This window comes from Hoplias malabaricus, chromosome 1 (assembly GCF_029633855.1).
Source record: "Hoplias malabaricus isolate fHopMal1 chromosome 1, fHopMal1.hap1, whole genome shotgun sequence".
Classification (NCBI taxonomy): domain Eukaryota; kingdom Metazoa; phylum Chordata; class Actinopteri; order Characiformes; family Erythrinidae; genus Hoplias; species Hoplias malabaricus.
In genome coordinates this window covers 62,680,819-62,702,908 of record NC_089800.1, presented here as the reverse complement: position 1 = coordinate 62,702,908, position 22,090 = coordinate 62,680,819, and the positions used below count along the sequence as shown (strand labels likewise).

General features: G+C 38.7%; 1 protein-coding gene across 2 annotated transcripts; it reads right to left on the bottom strand.

Annotated features, from left to right (window-relative positions):
• Position 1: 1 nt before the first annotated feature.
• On the bottom strand, positions 2–22,041 carry znf106a (zinc finger protein 106a). Of its 2 annotated transcripts, none has more exons than XM_066670034.1 (22): positions 21,914–22,041; positions 19,887–19,990; positions 19,625–19,686; positions 16,807–17,001; positions 13,858–15,699; positions 12,937–13,294; positions 12,749–12,818; positions 12,499–12,653; positions 12,342–12,402; positions 11,985–12,242; positions 9,472–10,213; positions 9,148–9,188; positions 8,381–8,526; positions 7,627–7,761; positions 7,393–7,509; positions 4,753–4,944; positions 4,526–4,588; positions 4,315–4,434; positions 4,115–4,186; positions 3,739–3,810; positions 3,067–3,213; positions 2–1,873 (listed from the first exon to the last, which is right to left on the bottom strand). In XM_066670034.1, exons 2-22 carry the CDS (start codon positions 19,938–19,940, stop codon positions 1,817–1,819), a joined length of 4,959 nt encoding a protein of 1,652 aa, XP_066526131.1. In that variant the 5' UTR covers positions 19,941–19,990; positions 21,914–22,041; the 3' UTR covers positions 2–1,816. The 2 variants fall into 2 exon arrangements, with proteins under 2 accessions (XP_066526131.1, XP_066526132.1); XM_066670035.1 differs by lacking the exon at positions 21,914–22,041 and adding an exon at positions 21,178–21,204.
• Positions 22,042–22,090: the final 49 nt, after the last annotated feature.

Below are 22,090 nucleotides of genomic sequence, written 5' to 3'. Positions count from 1 at the left end.
AAACTGTAATATTTTATTCAACAAGGTAGTCACTGAAAATGAAAAACTTGGGACTACCAGGTAAGTTGGCAGAATACTCCCTCAGCTACACAACAGCCAGAGATAATCACCAGGAAAATAACTACTTGAGGCTGAATACCAGTAACATGATAAAGACCAAAGGCATCAAATGATCAGATTGTCTGAAACATGAAAAATAGTGTTTAATGTAAAAATGTAGCTTATTGCCTCAGATACTAGATGTAGACTTGTCATAAATATCGACTGAGTGTAGTTTACTGTTGGCCAAAATAATGGAGTGTTACGGCATGGGAGAGGGAGTCTACTACTCTCCACTCCATAATAAACACATTCCACATTTACTTCCACCACACACACTCAGATATATATCCCCTTGGAGCCAGACAGTGGCTCCATGCCATACATTTCTGTGAATATATACTGTAGTTCAAATTAAGCTGAGCACTTAAATAATACTCTCAATTCTGTAAATTTAACTGTGGAACAGTATTATTAGTAAAAACAAGCACACTCCCACACAATATGCTCACAAATAAGTTACACACACTAACCAGAATTTTTCAGGATCTGCCACTTTTACAGTAAACACATTCCCCTAAAGGCCCTTCTGAATTACAGGAAAACAATCACTTCAATTTGTCTCAATATCAACGAGCAACTGTGCCAAATAATGAATAAAGGAAGGAAAAAAACAAAAAACATACTGAACCATTTTTCCATAATACTGAGGAGAAAAAAAAGCTACTTAAGAAGAAATAACAGGAAAAAGTTTGATGACTAATTTTTTAGAAGTAAAATGTGTTCTCATTAAAAAAAAACAAAAAAAAAAAACAAGTATTTTGGTATATCACTATTACGAAATGTGAAAACCTTAATAAAAATGTAACTGGGGAAGAGGTTACCCCATCAAAAAAAAAACAAAAAAAACAAAAAACAACCTTTTCTAAGTTAAAAACCAACCATTGGTTGCTCAAGAAAAAAGGGACCATGCTTTCACACCTCACATCACTCCAAACAAAGAACATCCCTGTACCCATGCCATACAGAGTAGTGAAGCAAGTGTATTGTCAGCTGGGGAGCATCAGCACCAACTCCTCTGGTTAAGTCCCAAAGTTTGTACAGTGTTTCATTTTTGTTTTTCCCACAGTTCTTTTTAATTTCTGTCTTTGTATTTGGTCATGGAGTCTAATAATGTGCATAATCAGGTGAGAGAAAAGCAGGAAGAGGAGAATTCAGAGAGACCTGGATTATCAATTTAGCTGTACATATCTTTTTCTGAAAAGTAAAAATGACAGAGCTATGCCATGGCAGTAAAATCAGAAAGGTGCATACCCGGCCAGGCTCCAGATAAAGAGATAAAATTACAATGTGCATGGAAAAGAGAAATTGTTTAGATGGGCACAATGCCAGCCAATCCAGAGAAAAGGAGACATTACAAATCAAAATGGAAGAAACTTTGGATGCCAAAAACCTCAAACAGTCGGCAATTATGGAATACTGATAAACGCCCACTGTGAACATTACTGTTTCAAAAATCTTAACTGACAAATCACCTTTTCACATAAAAACAATTCCTCAGTGAAAAATTAAAATCCAGGCATCATCTGTATTTAAAGGTCACATTAAGAACTGTCACATTAGCTTTTCTCTCTTTCAGATAATAGCTGTTGATATCTTACCATGTAGAAAAAATAAGCACAAAAAATAGCTCCTATCCTGAGGTGTAGATGAGGTCTTCCCAATATGGGATATCAAGGGATTATTTGAGCAGGTAGATGATCGCTTCAAGGGCTCCTCAAGACTCCATTTTACTGTCCTCCTCTGCATGTTTCTGCATATGAGCATGCACCACCTGTAAAGATGAACCCCACAGAAACCCAGTGTTGAAAGGAAATTTTATATTTATGACATGGGTGACGTTGTTTTTAGAATACATTTTGTAGCTGTTTTCTAACTATTAATTAATTTAATAATTTGGGGTGAAACAATACACAAAATTCACAATAAAATACGTATTGCTGTTTTTGCTCCACAATATACATTTTCAATACAACATGGAGAAAGAACATGATTTTAATTTCCCTTTTAGTTTTTGATGTCGAGGACAAAGAGGCCAATGCAAACAACAGTATATTCGGAAAGTGCAACCGGTACCAGACATTTTCATAAAAATCAAAAAAAAAAAAAAAAGTGCAACCGGTACCAGACATTTTCATAAAAATCTATGAAAATGGGGACATGGTGCTAACTTAAGTTCTATCTAAATGCAGAGCTTTAAGTTTAGCACTAACATGCTGCTCTCAGCACCGCAGTAAAACAACCCCCTGTAGGAGGGACTGTGACTCCATTGGCTGCTGATTTGGCTAAATAAAGGCGACGACCAATGAGAAGCGTGTTCTTTGTTTAGGAGCTGTGGAGTATCTGCCCCTCGCTCCGGCTGAGAGAGCTGCATGTTCCTGTCTCAAACCATTGCCATAACAGTGTGACCTCAAAAATACAGAACAAAACACGTCCCCTCAGTTCAAAACGGAACGCATCTTTCAGTGTCCAAATACGGGACAGTTGGCAACACTTGTTCCGGCCCAGTCTTGCTCTCTCTGCTAGCCATTTCACATCCAGCTAACCAAAACAATAGCTTGCCGTTGTTTCCCCAGTAGCTCTAAACACTTCTCTGGCGTCGTCATAGTAACACAGCATTCCTATTACACACCATGCCACTAGTTGTCGCATTAAACCACAGCACGCCTCAAAGTCCTGCTCTGCAGATGGCTGCAACTCATTAACGCGGGTTGACAAACTGCTCTGAATGTTTATTAAAAATAAATTCTTAATGTATTCACAGCTTGTATCGTATCGGAAAAAAAAGAATATTACTATGTGTATTGTGATACCCCTAATGAACATCATATTTAAAAAACAGCCACTCAAACTAAACATTGACAGTATATCTGATGATAAACATTACCCTTAAAAAACACCTAATAGAAAAGATTTTAATACTAGCCCATGCTCTTTATGCACTTAAACTGGGGTCTTTCCCAGTACCTGTTTGGAGCTGTTGCGAGATGTGAAGAAGGAGTCGCAGTTCCTCCAGCGGCACTTCAGTGTCTGCTGCGTGGGGTTGGTGTGGTCGTTCAACAGGTGCTGCTGCAGGTGCTCTATTACACCAAAAATCAGCGAGCAGCCATGCCACTGTTAGAGATGCACAGCAGATATTTTAGCACGTTCATGTGTTTTTTTTTAATGACTTATTGACTGTAACTTACTGCTTAAAAAGGGTGATTAATGAACTGAAGCTTGTTCTGACTGGTGCAGACACAGTGTTAACAGAAATACACAAGTGAGAACATATCACACAAATTCCCTCGTCATTACGCTTGTTTCTAGTCCCTTTTACGGCAACTTAAAAAAAATAATAATAATAATCTGCTGCTCTATAAAACTTAAATGGACACGTATGATCATGCACCGTGGATTTGCCTGTCTCTGAATATCCAGTCAGTATTTAGAGTACAGCAAAACAGACCTCTCCAATGTGCCAAAAGCTGATAAAATATTTGGCAGGCTTTTGTTCCTGTACATTCTACAGATACTACTTTGATATTTTCAATGGTCTAATCTTTTCTCTTATGCAAATAATACCTTGTTTAATTACACTATATCATCTATGTTTTGGTAACTATTAAGGTAACCATCCTTGACATTCCAACCACTTACCCAGCAGCGGTAATTCTGGATCAGGTTCAACCGGACAGCCTGCACACTCCCATCATAACAGCCGGTGTAGATCTACATCACAGTGATATTACATTTGTTAAGATTGTATAATATAACAATATTTATATTCACTAATATCCCCCATCTAATGTCAGAGTTGAAAAGAGGTTTTGTTGCAAGTGTCATGGTTTTGCATTGTAAACATTTAACAAAAAGCTGAAATAAATTTATCTACACAACACAGCCTCAACTCTTATTTACCACATCAGCTTCTACGAGTAAGAGACAGAATGGCACAACAGAATTCTCCTGCAATGAGCAAAGGCAGTATACATTGTGAAGCAAAGGAAAGGTGGAGAGAATTTGGTCCACTCACCATGCTTTTGTGGATATTCATACACATCACCATGTCAGAATGTCCACCATACACCTGCAATCTGTCGTGAGACTGTGTACAATACAAACAAGATCAATACCTAATTAATGCCTAAATAATGTTAACTGAAAAAAAAACATCAAACTAGAGCATATTCCAATTACTCATTCAGATACTTAAGCCTTGACTGAGGTTCTTACCTGGAGTTCGTACACACGAACCAGCTTGTCTAGACACGCTGTGACCATCACTTTTCCGAGTATGGCCACCACTGTGACAGCATGGCTATGGCCTTTATAGATCCTAACCAGCTCACCTGTCTGCAAGTTGCACACAGATTACAATAAGAATACAATTCTAGAACTTAGAAGCATTTTTTACACAAGTTATTTCACTGAAAGACAAACTCACATGTATATTATGCGCATGGACAGACTGGTCACTGGATCCACTAAAAACTAGATCATTTACCACCTGTGTGCAGAAAATACACAGTTTTTGTCTTCAAAACAAGTCATAAAACACTACAAACCAGTTGGCAAGAAATATCATGTAGAATTGTTTTATTTTCATTTTGTCACAGAAGTCTTATATCATCAAATTCATGCTTTGATTCCCACTCACTTATGTTCACATACCTTCATACAGAGCACAGTTTTGGTGTGTCCCTCCAGAGTGCGGAGCAGCAGGCCACTTTTGGCATCCCTCACACTGATGGTGCTATCATAGGATCCGACAAGCAAGATGTGTCGAGCTCCCTCCTGGGCTGTAGCCAGACAACTCACTGCCCTTGGACCATGACACTCGAAGACATCCAGTTGCTTATTATTCTGCAGAAAGTGATCAAAATGTGTCAAAAAACAACAATATCAAATTCTATACAATTTGTTCCAGAAAACATCACAATGCTTACATTCACACAGCAGGTAAAAGGGCCCCAAATCTGATTTTTCTGTTAGACTGTTTACAATGTTGTTTTAATGTGATGTACAGTACTGTGCAGAAGTCTTGGGCACATAATTATATATATTTAAACTAATGCCTTCTCAGTAGGCATGGTGCTTGTATAAAGTTTTATATATTCACAGTAAATACAAATAATACATTATTTAAAATCATTATTAATTAACCAGTAAAACTAGGTATTGGATGATAACCTCAAATAATATGGAGTGCAATGAGGAGAGATTTGGAAAAAGTTAAACCAACACATTCACACACAGAATATCACACTCACTGGAATAATGTTATTTGGTTTCATTCTAATGTTTGGTGTTATTTGTTGTTTATTTTTTTAGCAAATAAACACTTACTGCTCAGATAAATAGCTTTTTAAATCTCATAAATCTCTGGTGCCTAAAACGTTTGCACAGTACTGTATATGCAAATCCTAAAAAGAATCCTAAACTGACCCTCAAGCAGAAAAGAATGCTTCATACTTACAAAGGTAAAGGTCCCTACTTTTCATTCAAAGCACTTTCCATTTAAAATGACACAGACAAATCGTGCTGCATCTAAAAACGATGCATTTTCTTTTTCAGAATTATTTTATGTCCATGTATATACTTATGTATAATACATAGACTTCATAGAAAAATAAAACATAAACGGATAACCAAATACAGTGAGTACCCACTGCACAGGTGTATGAATATTTATTTTACTCTAAAACGTTCAGAATACTTCCTATGGAACAAAGTACATGAGGTTTGCATAAAGCAGAAAGAACCTTTGTGAGCTTCCAAGCTCCTATCATTTCTATGGGTTCATTCTGCCTGTTGCATATGCTCCACAACGGCAGGTGTTGTGTAGTGTGGCATATTGTGCGGTTGTTTGTGTTCTCCGCAATTACTTCTCACTGTTCGTTGAAGCCAGGCATACGTGATCTGCTCAAGAAGTATGTTAAGGCCTAAATTATGAACTTGGCAACAAATCATGGGCTGTCCCAATGACTGTAGAAACATGGATGCTGTACTTACATTCCCTCTCATTCTATACATATGTAGCCAAAATTGTCCACCATTTTATTAAATTGCAACCAGATTCTGCACAGTAGTACCCAGAGGCTGAGACCGACAGGCCTCCTCATTTGGGTAGACCCACCTCTTCAAACAGAGCCCAGCATCTCTCAAAACACCATTGGAAGTTGATGTTTATAGCCTACAAACAAACTTATTTTCTCATATTTTTTTCTTTAACCACATCTGTTTTTCCTTATTAGAACATTCCTTTCCACAATAAAAAGTACAGCAATGACTGGCATTTATCAGCTTTACCATCCAGTTTAAACTGGGCAGTTGTAATGTTCTGGCACCTACCAAACTTTCTATCCACTTTAAATGGACATAATTACTGCGGTAAAATTTTCCATTCCACCATAATGGGTGTAGCATTTAAGGAGAAATGTATAATTCTACCAGGGCCACATTACAAGGTCTGTTCCAATTAAGTTAAATAAAAAGCTCTGCAGAATAAGGGGAGGGGAAAAAAACCAAAAAAAAACAAAAAAAAAAAAAAAAAAAAAAAAATGCTGCACCAACTGATGTGGAATGGAAAATTCATCTGCCACTAAAATAATATAATAACTGTTGCACTATTTAAGGTGGATGATGCTAGAATGTCATTGCTGCCCTGTTAGGAAGTTCTGAAGTTAAATTCCTCCAAAGTCTGAAGCTGAGATGTGCATGAGCATGGAACAGAGTGCAACCAACAGCAGAAGATGACATGACTGTCAACAAAATAAAAATAAAATGATATATGTATGACTAAATTTTGCCCAACCACGCCACTACAACTAAGCACAGCTACACATCTTACTGCAAACAGCTATTAAAGGCACTAGACCTGTGCTGATTTCAGAAGGAGAGCCAACAGAATTGATTTAATATTTCTGTTAACCACATTCAAGTAGCTTCATATAGACATGAACAAAATAAATCTGAAAAAGGTTCTATACAGGTTTATACAGCAATGCAAATGACACATTTGTATCATATAAAGACATAAATTGGATTTTGGCCACATTTTTCTGCTGTGTCAATGTAGCTAGTGTGAACTTGCTTGACTGACCATGCGGTTTTCTTGCTTAACAGGCCATGTAGTGGTATGTTAGGCAATTAATGTTTTTTAATGTGAATTAAATAATGAATTAATGTCATTTAGTACAACAGATTCATTAAAGCAGATAGTAAAACGCACAGTAGACAACTTTCCCGTTCTCTTAGCTAAAGTATGGGAGAATTTGTGTCTCCTGCCTGGAGTAAGTTTTAAAGGGTTACCTTAAGGCTGAAAGTAACCACACAACCATTGGCCAAGCCAGCAAAGAGTACTTTCCAACGGTTGTGGAGACAGAGCACACGATCAGGGAGACTGAGCTGTTGTACACATTCCCGTGTCTGTGAGAGAAATGGAAGTACAGTTAACAAAACCGAAATTGTGAGTAAACTAAAAAAAAGACAAGAAAACAGATATCAATATGTGCAACGTATAGTAGACGCAACACTAGCACGCACTTTGATGTTATAACAGCGTATGGTCTGATCACTAGATCCAGAGTAGAGGCGCTGTTGCAAGCCTGGACCTGATGACACCAGCAAGCAGTTCACCTTACTACTGTGCCCCTCGAACACAGCCACACACTTACGGCTCTGCAAGACAAAGAACACCACAAAAGTTAATGTTCTGTGAAATCTAGGCAGCATATCAACCAGTGAAATGCCACTTATCCAATAGCAAATTTCAACTTTATATTTATGCAGCATACTACACGATTTATGTCGATTACAAATTTCCAGTGCTAGATACCCGAGTTAATACATCATACTATTCTATTTAGGAGCTAAATAATCTAGTGCTACCTTTCTGCCCTCCACTTACATTTGCTGACACAACAGTCAAGTGACTGGCTTAAACATATATGGTAACTGAATAAGACAGCAGGGTCATTTAATTTAATGTTCAGACTTTTTTCTGTTTTCATTTGAATATAATAATCATGAAGTACATGAACAGGGTGAAGTGCTCATTATTTATGGGTGGACTACAATACCAAGCCTTTCCTGCATATTTCAGTGGTTTCACTGCTTTAACACACCCACTGTATCTCTGAAAGTTCACTGGTCTGAATCACTGGATAGACTGAATCAGGTGTGTTCAGAGAAGGGAAAGCGGTAAATGTACAAAACAGGGTGCCTCTAGGACCAGGGTTGAGAAACACTGCTCTAGAGGGGTTTGTGTGTGTGTGTGTGTGTGGATATGTAGTCTCACCACCAAGCTGAAGGCTCTTATGGTGCGGTCTCCTGAACAAGTGAAGAGCATGCCATTATAGATCTGCATGCCATTCACAGCCTCTTGATGGCCCTCAAACAAGCCCTCAGTAGGCACGTCTTCCTCTCCTGGGTCTGAAAACGCATCTGATAAAACAAACACAACCGCCTCAAGAGTCTGCAGCTATGTCCTGTGTAAAAACCATTTCATCAACACTGTTGAACACAGATGAACATATAGCCATATTTCCAGGAAACAACTTTCAAAAATCATCAGCATAACAATTTGTTAAGGGTAACCTTACAAGACACTTTTTATTCCAGTTTCCAATATACACCTGAACTCTAGACTCAGTTAAACCAGTGGTGTCTGTTCTATGAAGATATTTGTCTCTAAGTATATCTTGCCCTTAAAAAGGCATTTGGGGAGTTGGTGAACTATTTTAGTCTGCTGAAAGTGTTGGCATTCTAATTCCGGCTGTGTGATACGGCTTGGGTCAAGTCTGCCTTAAAGACACCAGGGCTGCTCTGACAATAGAAAGGAACACATTCAACAAGAAAATAAATACTGTGTACTTATTTCCATTGATTTAATTGAAAGGCAAGGGCTTGCCATATCTTTATCATAAAGTAGAATGACCTACTGCATTCCATGTTTAAAACAAACATTACATGATCTAAACCAAGACTATGTTATGTCTATGACCTTTAACTTATCTTTTTGCAAATTTTATGAAAATGTTTGACCTAGATACGTGAGGTACCCACCTGAGGATGCCTTGGATTCCTTCACAACTACTTTCTTCTTACTACAAACACAAACACACAAACTTTTAAGGACAAGAATCCTCCACATTCCTCAACAGTGGAAGGAAAAGTCAGCAAGAACACAATGCATATATCAATTAAAAGATTAAAACCAAACAAGATTTCTAAAGTGTGTTTTGATTAGAAGATTGTAAAGTACTTTTAAATAAGCAATAGTCCATAACCTACATCCTGATAATTTCATATTATTGCATGTGTACTTCATTACTCTTAATATTAAACCTACGTCTGTCATAAAATATATTCCAGTACACTACCACAAACCTTTCACAGTCTTTAACTGCACTGATGGAGTCCATTTCACTGGTGGATGTGACTTCATTGCAGGCAAGTTTCTGTGCTTTACTTTTCAAAGCATCAGACTCTTTGGGGACTTTAGCAAGACCCATGTCCTCTGTGAGATCCTTGTCTGAGTCTGATGTCTCCAGATTCACAACTTCAGCTGGCACGGCCTGGGGCAGCTCCATCATCTCCAGCTCTGAAGAGTCTGTGTCCTGGTCCTGTTTCCCAGCAGGGGTGGGTGTTGGTTCCTTTGTCTGTGGAGGATCCAGGGCATCTGCCATATCCATGCTCTCCACTTTTTCCTCAGGAGCAGGAAGAGAGGAAGAGGACAAGGAATCACTGGGCTGCCGGCGGGATCTGATCTTACGGAGAGGCCTGACTGGGTGTTCAGCATCTAGTTCAGAGTCGCTAATTTCTGGCTGCTCACTCCCCTGAGACTTCCTTAGGGTCTTCTTCTTTTTTAGCTTCCTTACACGCTTCCCAGTCTTGGCTTCTGGGGTGGGCTTAGGGGAAAGGGGGTTAGGAAGAGGTTGGCTTGCAGAGACATGCAGAGGGGATGAGTCCAGCACTAGCTCTTGAGACACCCGTCGAGACTGATAGGCAGGAGATGTCTGAAATGTATGGCCTGATGTAATAGAGTTCAAAGACATTCCTATTCCCCCCTGAGCACACGCTGTATCCTTCTGATTCTTTTTCACCATAAGGCTGCAATTGAAGGCAGCACCTGTGCAAAAAAACATGAATGAATGTATGCCACACCAGTTAAAAAAATAAATAAATGCATCAGCAGTAGCAACACAATGTATGTGACTTTAATTTACTTTAGAATTAAGATTTGGGACTTGGCACAATACTGTACAGATGAAAAAGACACTATGTATTAAATTTCAAAATTTACTATAAAAGTGACATTCAAAGATTTAATAAAAAAAACTGTAAAAAAACACAATAAAAAAAATCTGAGGATGATTCATCTCCTTTTGCTAGTTCTCCAGTCTGTTTTTAAACTGGTTTAATGTGTTTACAAACCCCGTTGTCATTAAATGAGTTAGTTAATGCTAGTCTTTCTCTTTCTCTCTCTCTCTCATACGAAGGAGAGAACGCCAAACGGTGAAAAAAAATTATACAATGAGGATATTTCTTTATCCCTGCCCTAGGTGAGTAATATAATTAATATTATTTAAGGTGGAATTCAGGGAGACTGCTAACTGCATTATTGAAAGTGCTACAAAACTAAACAACTGAAACTACAAGTGAGTTTCTGCGGTAATCCAAACAGTGAACGTACAAACAAGTAATTTTTTTTCCCCACAAACATACCATGCCACCTTAAATGACATGGAGATTCTGAACATAAACAAACCAGAGAGAACAGTGTTTCTCCACAACCGTGGAGAGCCCTCTTAAGTATATTTTTCAGTCAGGAAAAAAAAATGCAAGAAACATTTGTAACAGAAATTCTGCATGGATCACAACAGCCCGGCTTCTAAGTAAAAGAGGCCCAGGGCTAAATCAGACCTTGTTGGACATTATAATGAGACCCTGAGCTGTTAAGCAGCTGAAACCGTATGAAAATATGAGAAACATTTAACTTTTAAAACTATTGCAATTGGGGCTGCACGGTGGCGCAGCAGGTAGTGTCGCCGTCAAGGGTTCAAGTCCTGCTGTCTGTGAGGAGTTTGGTGTGTTCTCCCTGTGTCTGCGTGGGTTTTCTCTGGGTGCTCCGGTTTCCTCCCATGGTCCAAAAACACATGGTGGTTGGTGGATTGGCGACTCAAAAGTGTCGTAGGTGTGAGTGTGAGTGTGAAGGACTGGCGCCCCCTCCAGGGTGTGTTGCTGCCTTGTGCCCAATGATTCCTGGTATGCTCCGGACCCACCACAACATTGAAACTGGATACGTGTTCACAGACAATGAATAAATGAATGAACTACAACAATTAGTCTTTTTAGTTCCCAAACACTGTACTGCAACACATTGGTAAACATAACACCCTGTCCCAACATTTCTGGAATTTGTTGCTGGCATCAAATTCAAAATGGGCAAAAATAAAAAAAACTTTCATTTTCAACATTTAATTAACTCTGAGGACATTTAATTTGAAAATGCTGCAACCTCAATGCAGCCAATGTGAGTCTTGCATTTCGTTAGACAACTATCTTTAGCCATGAGTGGAAAAGAAACAGCAGTGCAGAATTTTTATACACTTCTCCAGTCACCTTCCTTGCACTACATAACTACAAGGTGCTGTATGGTCAGTGGAGCCGAGATAATGAACAGTGAATGTAGGAGGTGGTGTAATTGTTATGGCTGATGAATATATATTCAAAATATTCAACAAATTCTATTATACATCTCCTATTTGTGGAGAACACTCAAGTTTGCTAAAGATAAGTTTGCAGGTAGGTAAGAACGTGAATTTCAAGCCAGGCCATTAATCCACAAAAGAGAGCAAGAAAAATATTTGTGAAAGAATGTAAACTGGCAGACTGCTCACCTGGCTCAGAAGCGGTAGCTTGCTCTGGTGTGGTACTGTGTGGGCCTGGGAGAGGGCTGTCTGCATGCTCCCGCTCTAGTGTGTTGGCCAAAGGTGACATGCGCTCTTGTTTAACAATAACTGCAGGTGTACTGGAGACTTGTGATGGTGAGAGCAAAGAAGTGGCCAGTTTATTGGTATTAGCCGTGTTTTCAGGCAAGACCGATGCAGTAGTCAATTCCCCATCATCGTCCAGTTTTGGTGGAGCCTCAGGTTCTCCTGAAAAAAAAACAACAAATGTAACCAGTGACTACATTGCTTATGTTAAATTTACAGAATACTGGACAATCTGAAAAGCATGCTGTCCATATTGAGTACCTTGTAAATCTTGCAGGATTTCTATACGCTTGGTCCGCAGGGAATTCATTTCCATGGTTACCTAAGAAGTAATAATACAATTGTGAATAAGATTAAGACTACTCACGAACACAAAATACTAATTAATATATAAGTTTTGAATTCTCATGAGTCTCACCTGCTGTTTAACCATCAACAAGCGTTGCACTTCCATATAGGCAGACTGTAAAGCGGCTCTGGCCTGGATCAAACTATTATCCACTGTCTGCAATGAGCTGTTTAACTCCTCCTCACGCAGAGAGATAGCAAGCAACTCATCCAACTGAGAATGTTCTAAAAGCAAAACAGTATATTAAATGAAAAGAAAATAGGATTTAAAACTTCTAAAAGGCCCCAAGGCTATGGCACTGAAATTAGCATAAACATACCTTTCTTAGGTTTGATTTTTAATCTCTTGTTTTTCCTCTCTGAATTAGGAATTTCTGGAGATACAACGTCCTAATGGAAAAGACCAGATAATTCCCACTCAAAAGACATGTAACTGAAACAGTGAAATAATGAAATACAAGATTATGTAAATACAATATATAAATAAAGACAAAGTCACATTACTTACCCCCACTGCTCTACGTTTTTTCCCTCCACTCTGCCAATCATTCAGTTCTGTTCCTGACACACAACTACTGTCTCCATCTACTGGGTCAAAGACTGGGCCACTGTGTGCAGCAGCCTGGGCTAACTCTGTTTTTTCCTCCTGACCCTCACAATCATTTTCCAAAAGTGACATTACAGTCTGGTCCCTCACTGGCTCCACAGCACTGCCATCATTGACCATGTTGCTTTCTGACGTGCTCAGTCTGCATGCGTCTAAGTCAACCAGAGAGTCCCAATGGAAGCCTTCACATAAAGGGGTATCATCCTCCTCCATGTGGCTTGGGCCTTCTGGTTCATTTGGCACCATCTCTATGCCAAACCTAAACAAAGGCAAAGAAAGTATTAACACCCACTATAAACGTTTGATATGTACCCCAAAAATACATTACCTAGCAGGCTATTAAAGCTACACGTAAACACAGCTTTAGTTGTCTATTAGAAAAGGATATGGCCTAAAACATCACACATTTGCTGCAAAACCAAATCATTTTAAATTCTTACAAAATATGATACAATACCATCTATAAAAAAATATCTGTAAAAGATCTGACCAAAGCATTGGGTCCCTTCCTAAAACAGTAAATCTGCCTAAATCTGTTTGTTTTCAAATATTCACTGTAGTCTTTTCTGAATCCACATTTTGAAATAATTTCAATTTTACGTTCTCTCTGTATTTGGTTTTCTTGAGTTCCATCAACATTAATGAAGGGAAATTATTGTAGCTCTTGTGAGAGAATTCCAAATTACTGCACAAATGATACTATATGGCTGCTGTATGAAAGAAAACAAGTTTTTATTAGTGCAGTTTTAAGACTTATGAACATAAACGTCTTTTGACCTGTCTGCTTGGTTTGTTCCTCATTCTAAGCAGTGAAGATTTTACCTTGGCAAGCCCTTGCCTTGCTCCTGCTTTTTGCGGTGGACCTCTTGGTACACCTGGTCCCAGTTTACATTCCTCCTGGAGGCAGAAGAGCTGATAAGTTGCCGCAGTGTTGGCTTGAGGCTAGCGTCCTTCTCGCTCTCACTCTTTCGTGTTCCACTCAAGTTTCTGATACGTCTGGCAATGTTTAGGTTGGGCTCATGGGCAACCGTCTTGCCCTTGGTGCCAATGTGTCTGTTCAGGTCCCGCTTGAGACAGGCAGGCAGGGCTAGCTTGCTTAGGGGAGGCACTGAGCAGCCAGTAGACTGGAGCTGGCTGATGCGGGAGCCTTCACTGTCAAAGCCCAACCCATCATCTACTGTTTGCATCACTTGGTCTTGTATGCCATCCTCTTCTCGTTCACCACACTCATCTTCATCTTCACGGTCCATGGTGGATGTGCTGACCTGCAGAGACTGCAAGGAGAGGGTTGGGTCATTTGATGAGCAGCCAGATTGTGCAACTGGTTCAGTTTGAAGGGACTGCTGTGAGATGTTTCTATCTATTAATTCTTTTGCTTTTCCACGGTGATCCTTTAATTTCTTCTTGCTTTCACACTGTTTGTTCACTCTATTCATCTCTGAACTTCCTACTTGCACATCTTCCTCAATATGCAGCTTGGTTTCTTTGTAGTGGTTCTCTGAGGCATTCCTTCCTTCTGAATTCTGTTTGACCAGGAAATTCTCTTTGGCTTTGCGAAGCATTTCAGAAAGTATGCGTTCTTGCTCTGCACCAGAGGAAACATTTTGTGACGAGAGTGAGCCAGAGCGGGATTGCTTTGAAGCTTTAGAGTTGACAGAGTCTTGACTTGATGTTCGACTAAGATTGGTCACAGGCTTAGCAGAGCCCTTTTTATCGGAATGTTTAGTGGGTCTCTCCGTTTGTTGTGTAGATGAAGACGAGGAAGAAGAAAATTCAGACGCTTGACAGTTTGTGAGTATTTTTCCTCTGCTTGTACTGCTCTTATTGGGGATTGTGCTGTGCTTTCTCTGATGTTCCTCCCTTTTAAACTGGGTTTCAGAGGCCCCATGCAGACAACTCCCTATTTCTTTCTGAGCCTGTGCTGACTTACTACATTCAGAAGATTCACAGTTCATTTTCTCTGAGAGATGTTGAGTATCAATTTGAGATGAAGGATCTCCAAGCTTGGCTGGGGGATATGGTGCCCAGCGGTAAGTCTTGTCTGGCTTGGGGACTTTACCTTTGCCATAGTCAGCCTCTCCACTGGTCCCTTCCTGGGTTTGGGGGCTCATTTTCTGGCTCTCAAAACTGTTGTGTGGCTTTTGATGGTGATGCATCTTAGATGATGCTACATTGGTGGACTTCTGCATGTTAGTGCTAAAATCCTTGGATTGCTGCCATTGGAAGTCTCTGTTTCTTTCAAAATGTCCTTGATTGCCTTCTTTGTTAGGGCAGGATTTCTGGTTTCTCTGCTGTTGAGGGCAATCTCTGTAGAATCCCTTTTTGCCTTCCCAAAATTTACCTTGATTATGCAGGCTACCACCTTTCCCATTTAAAGAACCCCATCTTTGAAAGTCAGGGGGTCCTTCTGCATGCCATGTGGCACTCCTATATTGCCTGTTGTTCCAGTTGCCATGGGCAGGGCTAATACCACCACGTGACTGGTGCCAGATAATTTGCCCTTTGTTTCTGGGTGATGGGAGTATATTGGGTTGGTTCCGGCTCAAGAAGTCACCCTGCTGGGGCATCCACTGCCTCTGATCAGACCATTGCTCCTTCAAATCCTGCCACTTTCTTATTGTGTCTTTTTCTTCCCTGACTCTCTTTGTTGCAGATTCCTCTTGCCTGTGTGAATTCAAAATTAAAAACATAAATTACCCACATGGGGATCCAAAATTAATAATGATATACATAAATAAAAATGTAAAGATCACATTCAAAATAATAAAGGATTTCAGGGAAGTTAGTAGCATTTTCATATATACTGATTGAAATATTTAAAAGAATTTTAGCATCTGCTAGGTGATTCAGGACATTTTATTTATTTATTTTTTTATCTCTTAAAGACCCCATCATTTTAAAATAAAATATATAGTCTATTATCAATTTACAGCAACCACAGCAATTGAAAAAAATGGTCCAAAACTCCACATTATTCTAAAAATGTGTGGCAAGGTTTTCCTGGTGCCGCTATCTCCAAATATATTAAATCAGTCCACTGGAGAATGCTTGGTTTGAAGGCAGGGAAGTGAATGTGAACATTTGTTTCTGTTTTAGGGGTGTTTTCCTTGGCAGAGGCCCCAAAAATGAAACACAGCTCTTTATTGGCCGCTGTTGTGCTGCAATGCAGGTACTCTTATTCCCTGCAATTCGGAAGGAGATCAACAGTTCTGACAGCATGTATCATCATAATGTCTGACCATTTCATTCAGTGTTTAGAAAACTAAATACTGTGGTACTATTAGGCTACAGCAAGCAAGAAAAATAAGCCACAATCCTTCATGTTCCTTAGAATTAACCATAGATGGTTAACAAATTACTGTCAAATCTTACTATACTGGAGATTTCCAGTGTTGGGGAATGGTCTGAAGATGGTGTTAGTGAACAGTCATGGCTGTTTTAGGCTTCCTGATACATGAGCCCAGCCTACCATGCAGTTTAATATAGATCTGACTGCATATAGTTAAGGACAGAGACCAAACAGAATATTTTTGTTCAAATAGACATACTTAATTAAAATGTTGACTGCTAAAACATGTCTGTTTCCTGACAAATTACAGAACATTTAAATGCAAATACATCTACTACTATATAGCATACACAAGGAACTTTAGATTGATAAAGCTATATGATTTGACATTTAGTCAAAAGAAAACAAGGCAAAAGAAATAGAAAAAAAGACATACCATACAACAACATATAACAATATAAACATATAAAAAATCCACTCACCTTATGAACTCCTTGCGTTTCTCGATGAGCTTAACCATCTCTTTGTCAAAATACTCCTCATCTTGATCAGTCTTCCAGGCCTGCCGCTTTTGGGCCTCCACGCGCTGTTTGTGTATAGGGCTGGAGATGTGATCAGCATATTCGGTCAGGCTCACCACCGTTACTCCACATACCCGGCATTCATGCCCACAGTCCCTGGGGAGAAGAGGGGACAGGGGTCGCTCAATGCTACCTTCGGGCATAACTTTTCTTTAAAAAACAAACAAACAAAAAATCTCTGCATATGTTAAGCAGGTGTTGTCGAAAAAACTTGCTGTAAATAAAAAATGCAGATTACTCCATCTACAAAATAATTCAGAAAACCTGTTTTAAAAAACAAAATGAAAAGGTCTTAAATGATCAGGAGGCAAAATGACTTATTTTCACGCAACTTAAAATAAATAAAGAACAAAAAACTCCTCAAAAATAAGAAAAGCAGATTAAAAAATAGGTCAAAAATTAAAATAGTTGGATCTTCCTGATCTAGTATTGGGTTTTAGGGCTTCCTTTAAGCTAGGAGCGTTGCGGGGCAAGGTGGTGGCTCTGGCAGATGGCATCAGTCCTGTGGCATGGGGTCTCCACTCCAGCAACCAACAAACAGAGCATGGAGGCTGGAGCCCTTGCTAAGGCAGCCCAGCCCTAGCGCGCTGTCACGATGGTGTCTATCGCGCTCTGCAGTGCACACTAAGCAAGCAGTCGGGTTTGATCTGCACTACCCCACCCTCCTCCATTCTAGGGCTGCATCAAGGAGGGTCTCTGCAGTGTTTGCTGTAATATGAGCTCCTGACAGCTGGCTGTAGCAACCCACTCCCCCACTCCTGAGCTTCTCTGCTGAATGCCAGACTCATGAGCCGACAGAGATGCTTTACAGGCAAATAAACTCTCTTTCCAAAAACTGTGCCATAGCAGCTTGCCATTTAAAATACAGCACTCAGGCTCGACCAGCTCAAGGGCTATATTTATTTTCTGTTTTTAATTCAGAAATTATTTCATCTTCTTCTAGTATTCTTTATAATAATATTCTTTATTTGAAATTGAAGACCAGGATTTGGGAATTAGGTGGTAGCCCACATCATAATCTTAGTAGATAATGTGAATTTTCACAAATTATTGCTGTCTGCAGAATTACTGTGATAAACAATACTACAGATATTTCAAATTTAATGCTAGTTGCAAACGTACCACTTCCAAGCATTACACAGTTACACTTTAGCTTACTGGTGCTTTTCCACTATATGCCATCTACTTGACTCAGCCTTTTTTTTTTCTTTGCCATTAAGCAAATCTTTTACCTGGAATGTTGTTGGGTTTTCCAAGACCACAGTCCCTGTTGAAAGAGGTGTTTTGCAACATGCTGCTACAAATATTGGGAATTTATAGTGGAAAAACAAGCAGGTACCAAGCGAGTAGAGCAGTGCAGATTTGAGAAGAGTAGGTACCATACAAAGGGAAAGTGTCATGTTGATTTAGAAAGATTTAGTTTGCAGTGCGAAACAGAGCCAAAATTGTAATCTTGCTACTGAAAACAGTACTGGAATATGGCTCTTTAATACACTGTTTTAATCAATACTGAACCTTTATTTTACTGACAGGCAAAATATATATAAATAGTTTCTCATATATATAAAGTTTCTCAGCCACTTAAATGTATGTTTCAGTTTTAACTGGAAAGGCTACTCCACTAGCACTCCTACAACATGTTTAAAACTGTGAGCGTCAGTCTGTCAATTTTTCTTTGCCACATTGGATAACATGCAAAGGTGTTAACATACTGACAGATCAGAGTAAACACGCATCACCACTTAAACATTCTGTAAAAGACTTTTTAAAAAGATTTATGTAGACATTAGTTGAGAATGGACATTAAAAGGTTCTTAAGAAATTTGAATCTATTTTTATCAGTGCACTTGCATGATAGTTTGGCAATTATCTGGGTTGCTTTTAACTCACAAATTTCTACAACAATTTTGAGGAGAGATTAACTGAACGACAAGAGCATGTACTGTTTGTGTCAACCCTGCTCTAGAACATTTTTCCTACTCAGGTTTGACAACAAAATCAGTACAAGAATATAAAATGATTGCACAAATAAAGGTGATGGCTTAGAAAAACTTTGAATGAACTACAATAGCCACTTCTTATTAAACCAATATTTAATAATATGGAATATTTTCAAGGCTACTGTACAGGTATTATTTACTGTACAGGTAATTAACAAGTGCCCTCTGAGCTTTGTGTGTCCTCAATACTTTAGACACAGTATCATGCTCTCTTGAACTACAGATCCCTCCCACCCCCCACTCTCATTCTCACTTTTCACATTCCAGTGGTCTGCATAATTGTCACATGAGAAAAACAGTTGCTGTATGCTGGCCTTGCCTGTTGTTTTCAACATTATATATATATATATATATATGCCTTTGCAGTGGCAGCTGCCTCAGCTCATCCCTGCAAAGACTGAAAAGAACACGTGCTCTATAAAGCACGTGTCCTTTATCGGTCACCAACAACTACAACATGCACTCAATCAAAGACACCAGTCACTGGGAATATTACTATTTAAAATAATCCATGAGAACAGTATAGTACTTATACACATATACTTTCATGTGTTGCATATTCACAAACCACAGCCCTGTTGCACTACATGGAAGATGTGTGTGTATGTACACTTATATATTTCCCTTAATTTGTATTTACAATATAGTACATAAAATGTTCATATAGTAGCACTTTTTCTTTTATTTTTCTTTTATAAAATTATTTGAGTGTTACTAACCTGCCTTTCAGATTCTCCAGTTCTCTATGATGCAGCATACTTCTCATATGTTCATCCATTTCCTAAGTAAGAACACAGAATTTACTTTTAAAAAGTAAGGTCATGTAATGAGAACATTAAAGGTATTTCATTAAAATATAAGAATTTGCTGCAAATTATAGCTATAACAGCACAAGCAAATCAGTCAGAAATGAAAGCAAATTTTATCACTAACAGCAGAATTTAGTACTTGCTACCGAGGTTCAATAGGGCCAGTATTTACCTGTTTGGAATTGTAGACAATATCGCACAGAATACACGTCCGGTTCTTCCCCATATTGGACAATAGCAGCTGTTTTTCAGGACATTGTAGATAATGCTACATATCTATAGAGAAAAATAAACTGTTCTTAAAATGCAATTCTAACCACAAATAAGCAAGATATTGATAACTACTTCTTCAATTGTTCATGTGTGTTTACTAAATTCTCTTGCATTAAAAACACCCCTAAACATAAGCCACAACTAAGCATTACTGCAACACACTCGTGCTGATTTGAAATGCTAATAAATAACCATGCCTAAATTTTGAGCTCTAGGAAAATATAGGTATAGGACACTGACCAAATACAAGGAAATGAGACCATTCTGATTTAATTTCTATGGCTCATTTATCTACCTAATTTTATAGTAGCACATGTACCATGGGTCTGCCAACTCTTACATTATAACACATGGCAACAGCAGTGCACGAGGCTGGAAAGGTTCCACCTGCTGTCCATATGAAGGGAAATAGGTCAGTGTCTCAAACTCCAGTGCAAGTCTAAATGTCATGGGAGAGAGTGTGCTTGGTTATTTTGTTTGTCTGAGCCACATCTACATCACCAGAGCACCTTGGCAAGCTCAGTGCCCTAGAGAACTGTTCTGGCAAGCTTCTCAAACTCCAGCTCACACGGTGCCTCTTACAGGCTAACAAAAAATAAAATAATAATACTTTTAAAAATAATAACGCAGATTTTGATATCCCAAATGGCTTATAACTGTTTATCTAAACCTGCAAATTCAGTTTGCAAGAACAAGGTTAAAAGATTTTAGTACATGTAATCAATCGATATAGGGTTCCAGATTTGAGGCAAATATTTAGAACCACCCTTATTTAAATCAAGGAAGGACTGATACACAATATGGTAAAAAGACTCAATTACATCAATAATCTATGTTCACAGGTTCAGATGAGTTTGGAATCTTTAGCTAAATCAGCATTTACTTATCAGCCAGAACATGAAGGAAATTTATATAAGAAAGTCACATAAATGATATTCTCAGTAACTGTTCTGATCAATGTATTACCAAGAGCAGACCATGCAGCAACTTTGCTTCCGAGATTAAAAAAAACTGCTTGTTTACTGAACAACTGTTTGGACTATAACAATTTCAGCTGAATTTTAGACGTTGCCATATGAACTTCTGTATGCTACATTAGTTTTGTTACCATTATGAGAAAATATAGAAAAAATCATTTTGATAGGTACACATGAACATTTGTAACAGAAGAATATAGTTAATTTATTTACACTCAGTCGGTGTCCCACATAAGGAAGGAATTTCTACATCTGATAGCTCTAAATGTAATGCTAGTGTGATTATGTTGCAGAGGTACTTCTAAAATTAAATGAAACCTTGCTCGAACAAGAAACATAGGGTGGGTTAGTTACTGTGAGGGCTGTGTTTGTTTTTGAGTAAGCAACGGAAAAAAATGCAGTACTGTAAAGGAAAGGTTAACAGAAGTATGCCAAACGGCACCGTTACTGCTCGGTTACAGGAACAAAGCTCGGCAGTGGAAATACCTAACTGAAAATAATGACTGTAAAACTTCAGACATTGAAGAGGAACTGTTTATAAAATATTTTAATATGTTACTACTATATACAAAAAATTCCAATTTAAGTCAACATTAAGCTTGTCATGGTTTAAAAAAAACTTATGTAGGGCGTTACTGCTGAACAGACCCGTTCCTCGCCATCTACGAGCTGCACAGCTAAAGCAGCACTTAAACAAAAAAAAGTGTCTTTTGTTCACTATTTAAGTGCACGTGTGCAATCACATCACCACCCCGAGGATGGCCCCCTACACCGTTCGTTAAAATCTAAACCGATCCTATAATAACGCAGTGTAAAACACAGTTCTGTGAACTCAGCTTTAGAGCGGTTAAGCTAACTACCCTATCTCAGAGTTCAGCCACAAACCAGCTCCTCTACAGATCATAGCGGCAAGCGCTACAGACCTACGGACGCCATGTTTTAAAAGTACCTCTCATTAAAGTGGATTACACTTCTCCTGATTCCACCATTGGTTTTGCATTTTATTTTTAAATGTTCATCAATAACCGCTTCAACACGCGCCGAGGAGTGAAGTCAAACATCGCTCTTTTTTAAAAATGGCCTCTGAAGGCCGCACTTCAGAATAAAAGTCCACAAACCATTCCTG

Coding starts and splice junctions, on each gene's coding strand:
- znf106a (XM_066670034.1), bottom strand. CDS start 19,940: ATGGGGAAGAACCGGACGTGTATTCTGTGCGATATTGTCTACAATTCC. Junction 12,403..12,498: donor TGTTGATGGTTAAACAGCAG/GTGAGACTCATG, acceptor ATTACTTCTTAG/GTAACCATGGAAATGAATTC. Junction 7,510..7,626: donor TACGCTGTTATAACATCAAA/GTGCGTGCTAGT, acceptor TTTCTCTCACAG/ACACGGGAATGTGTACAACA.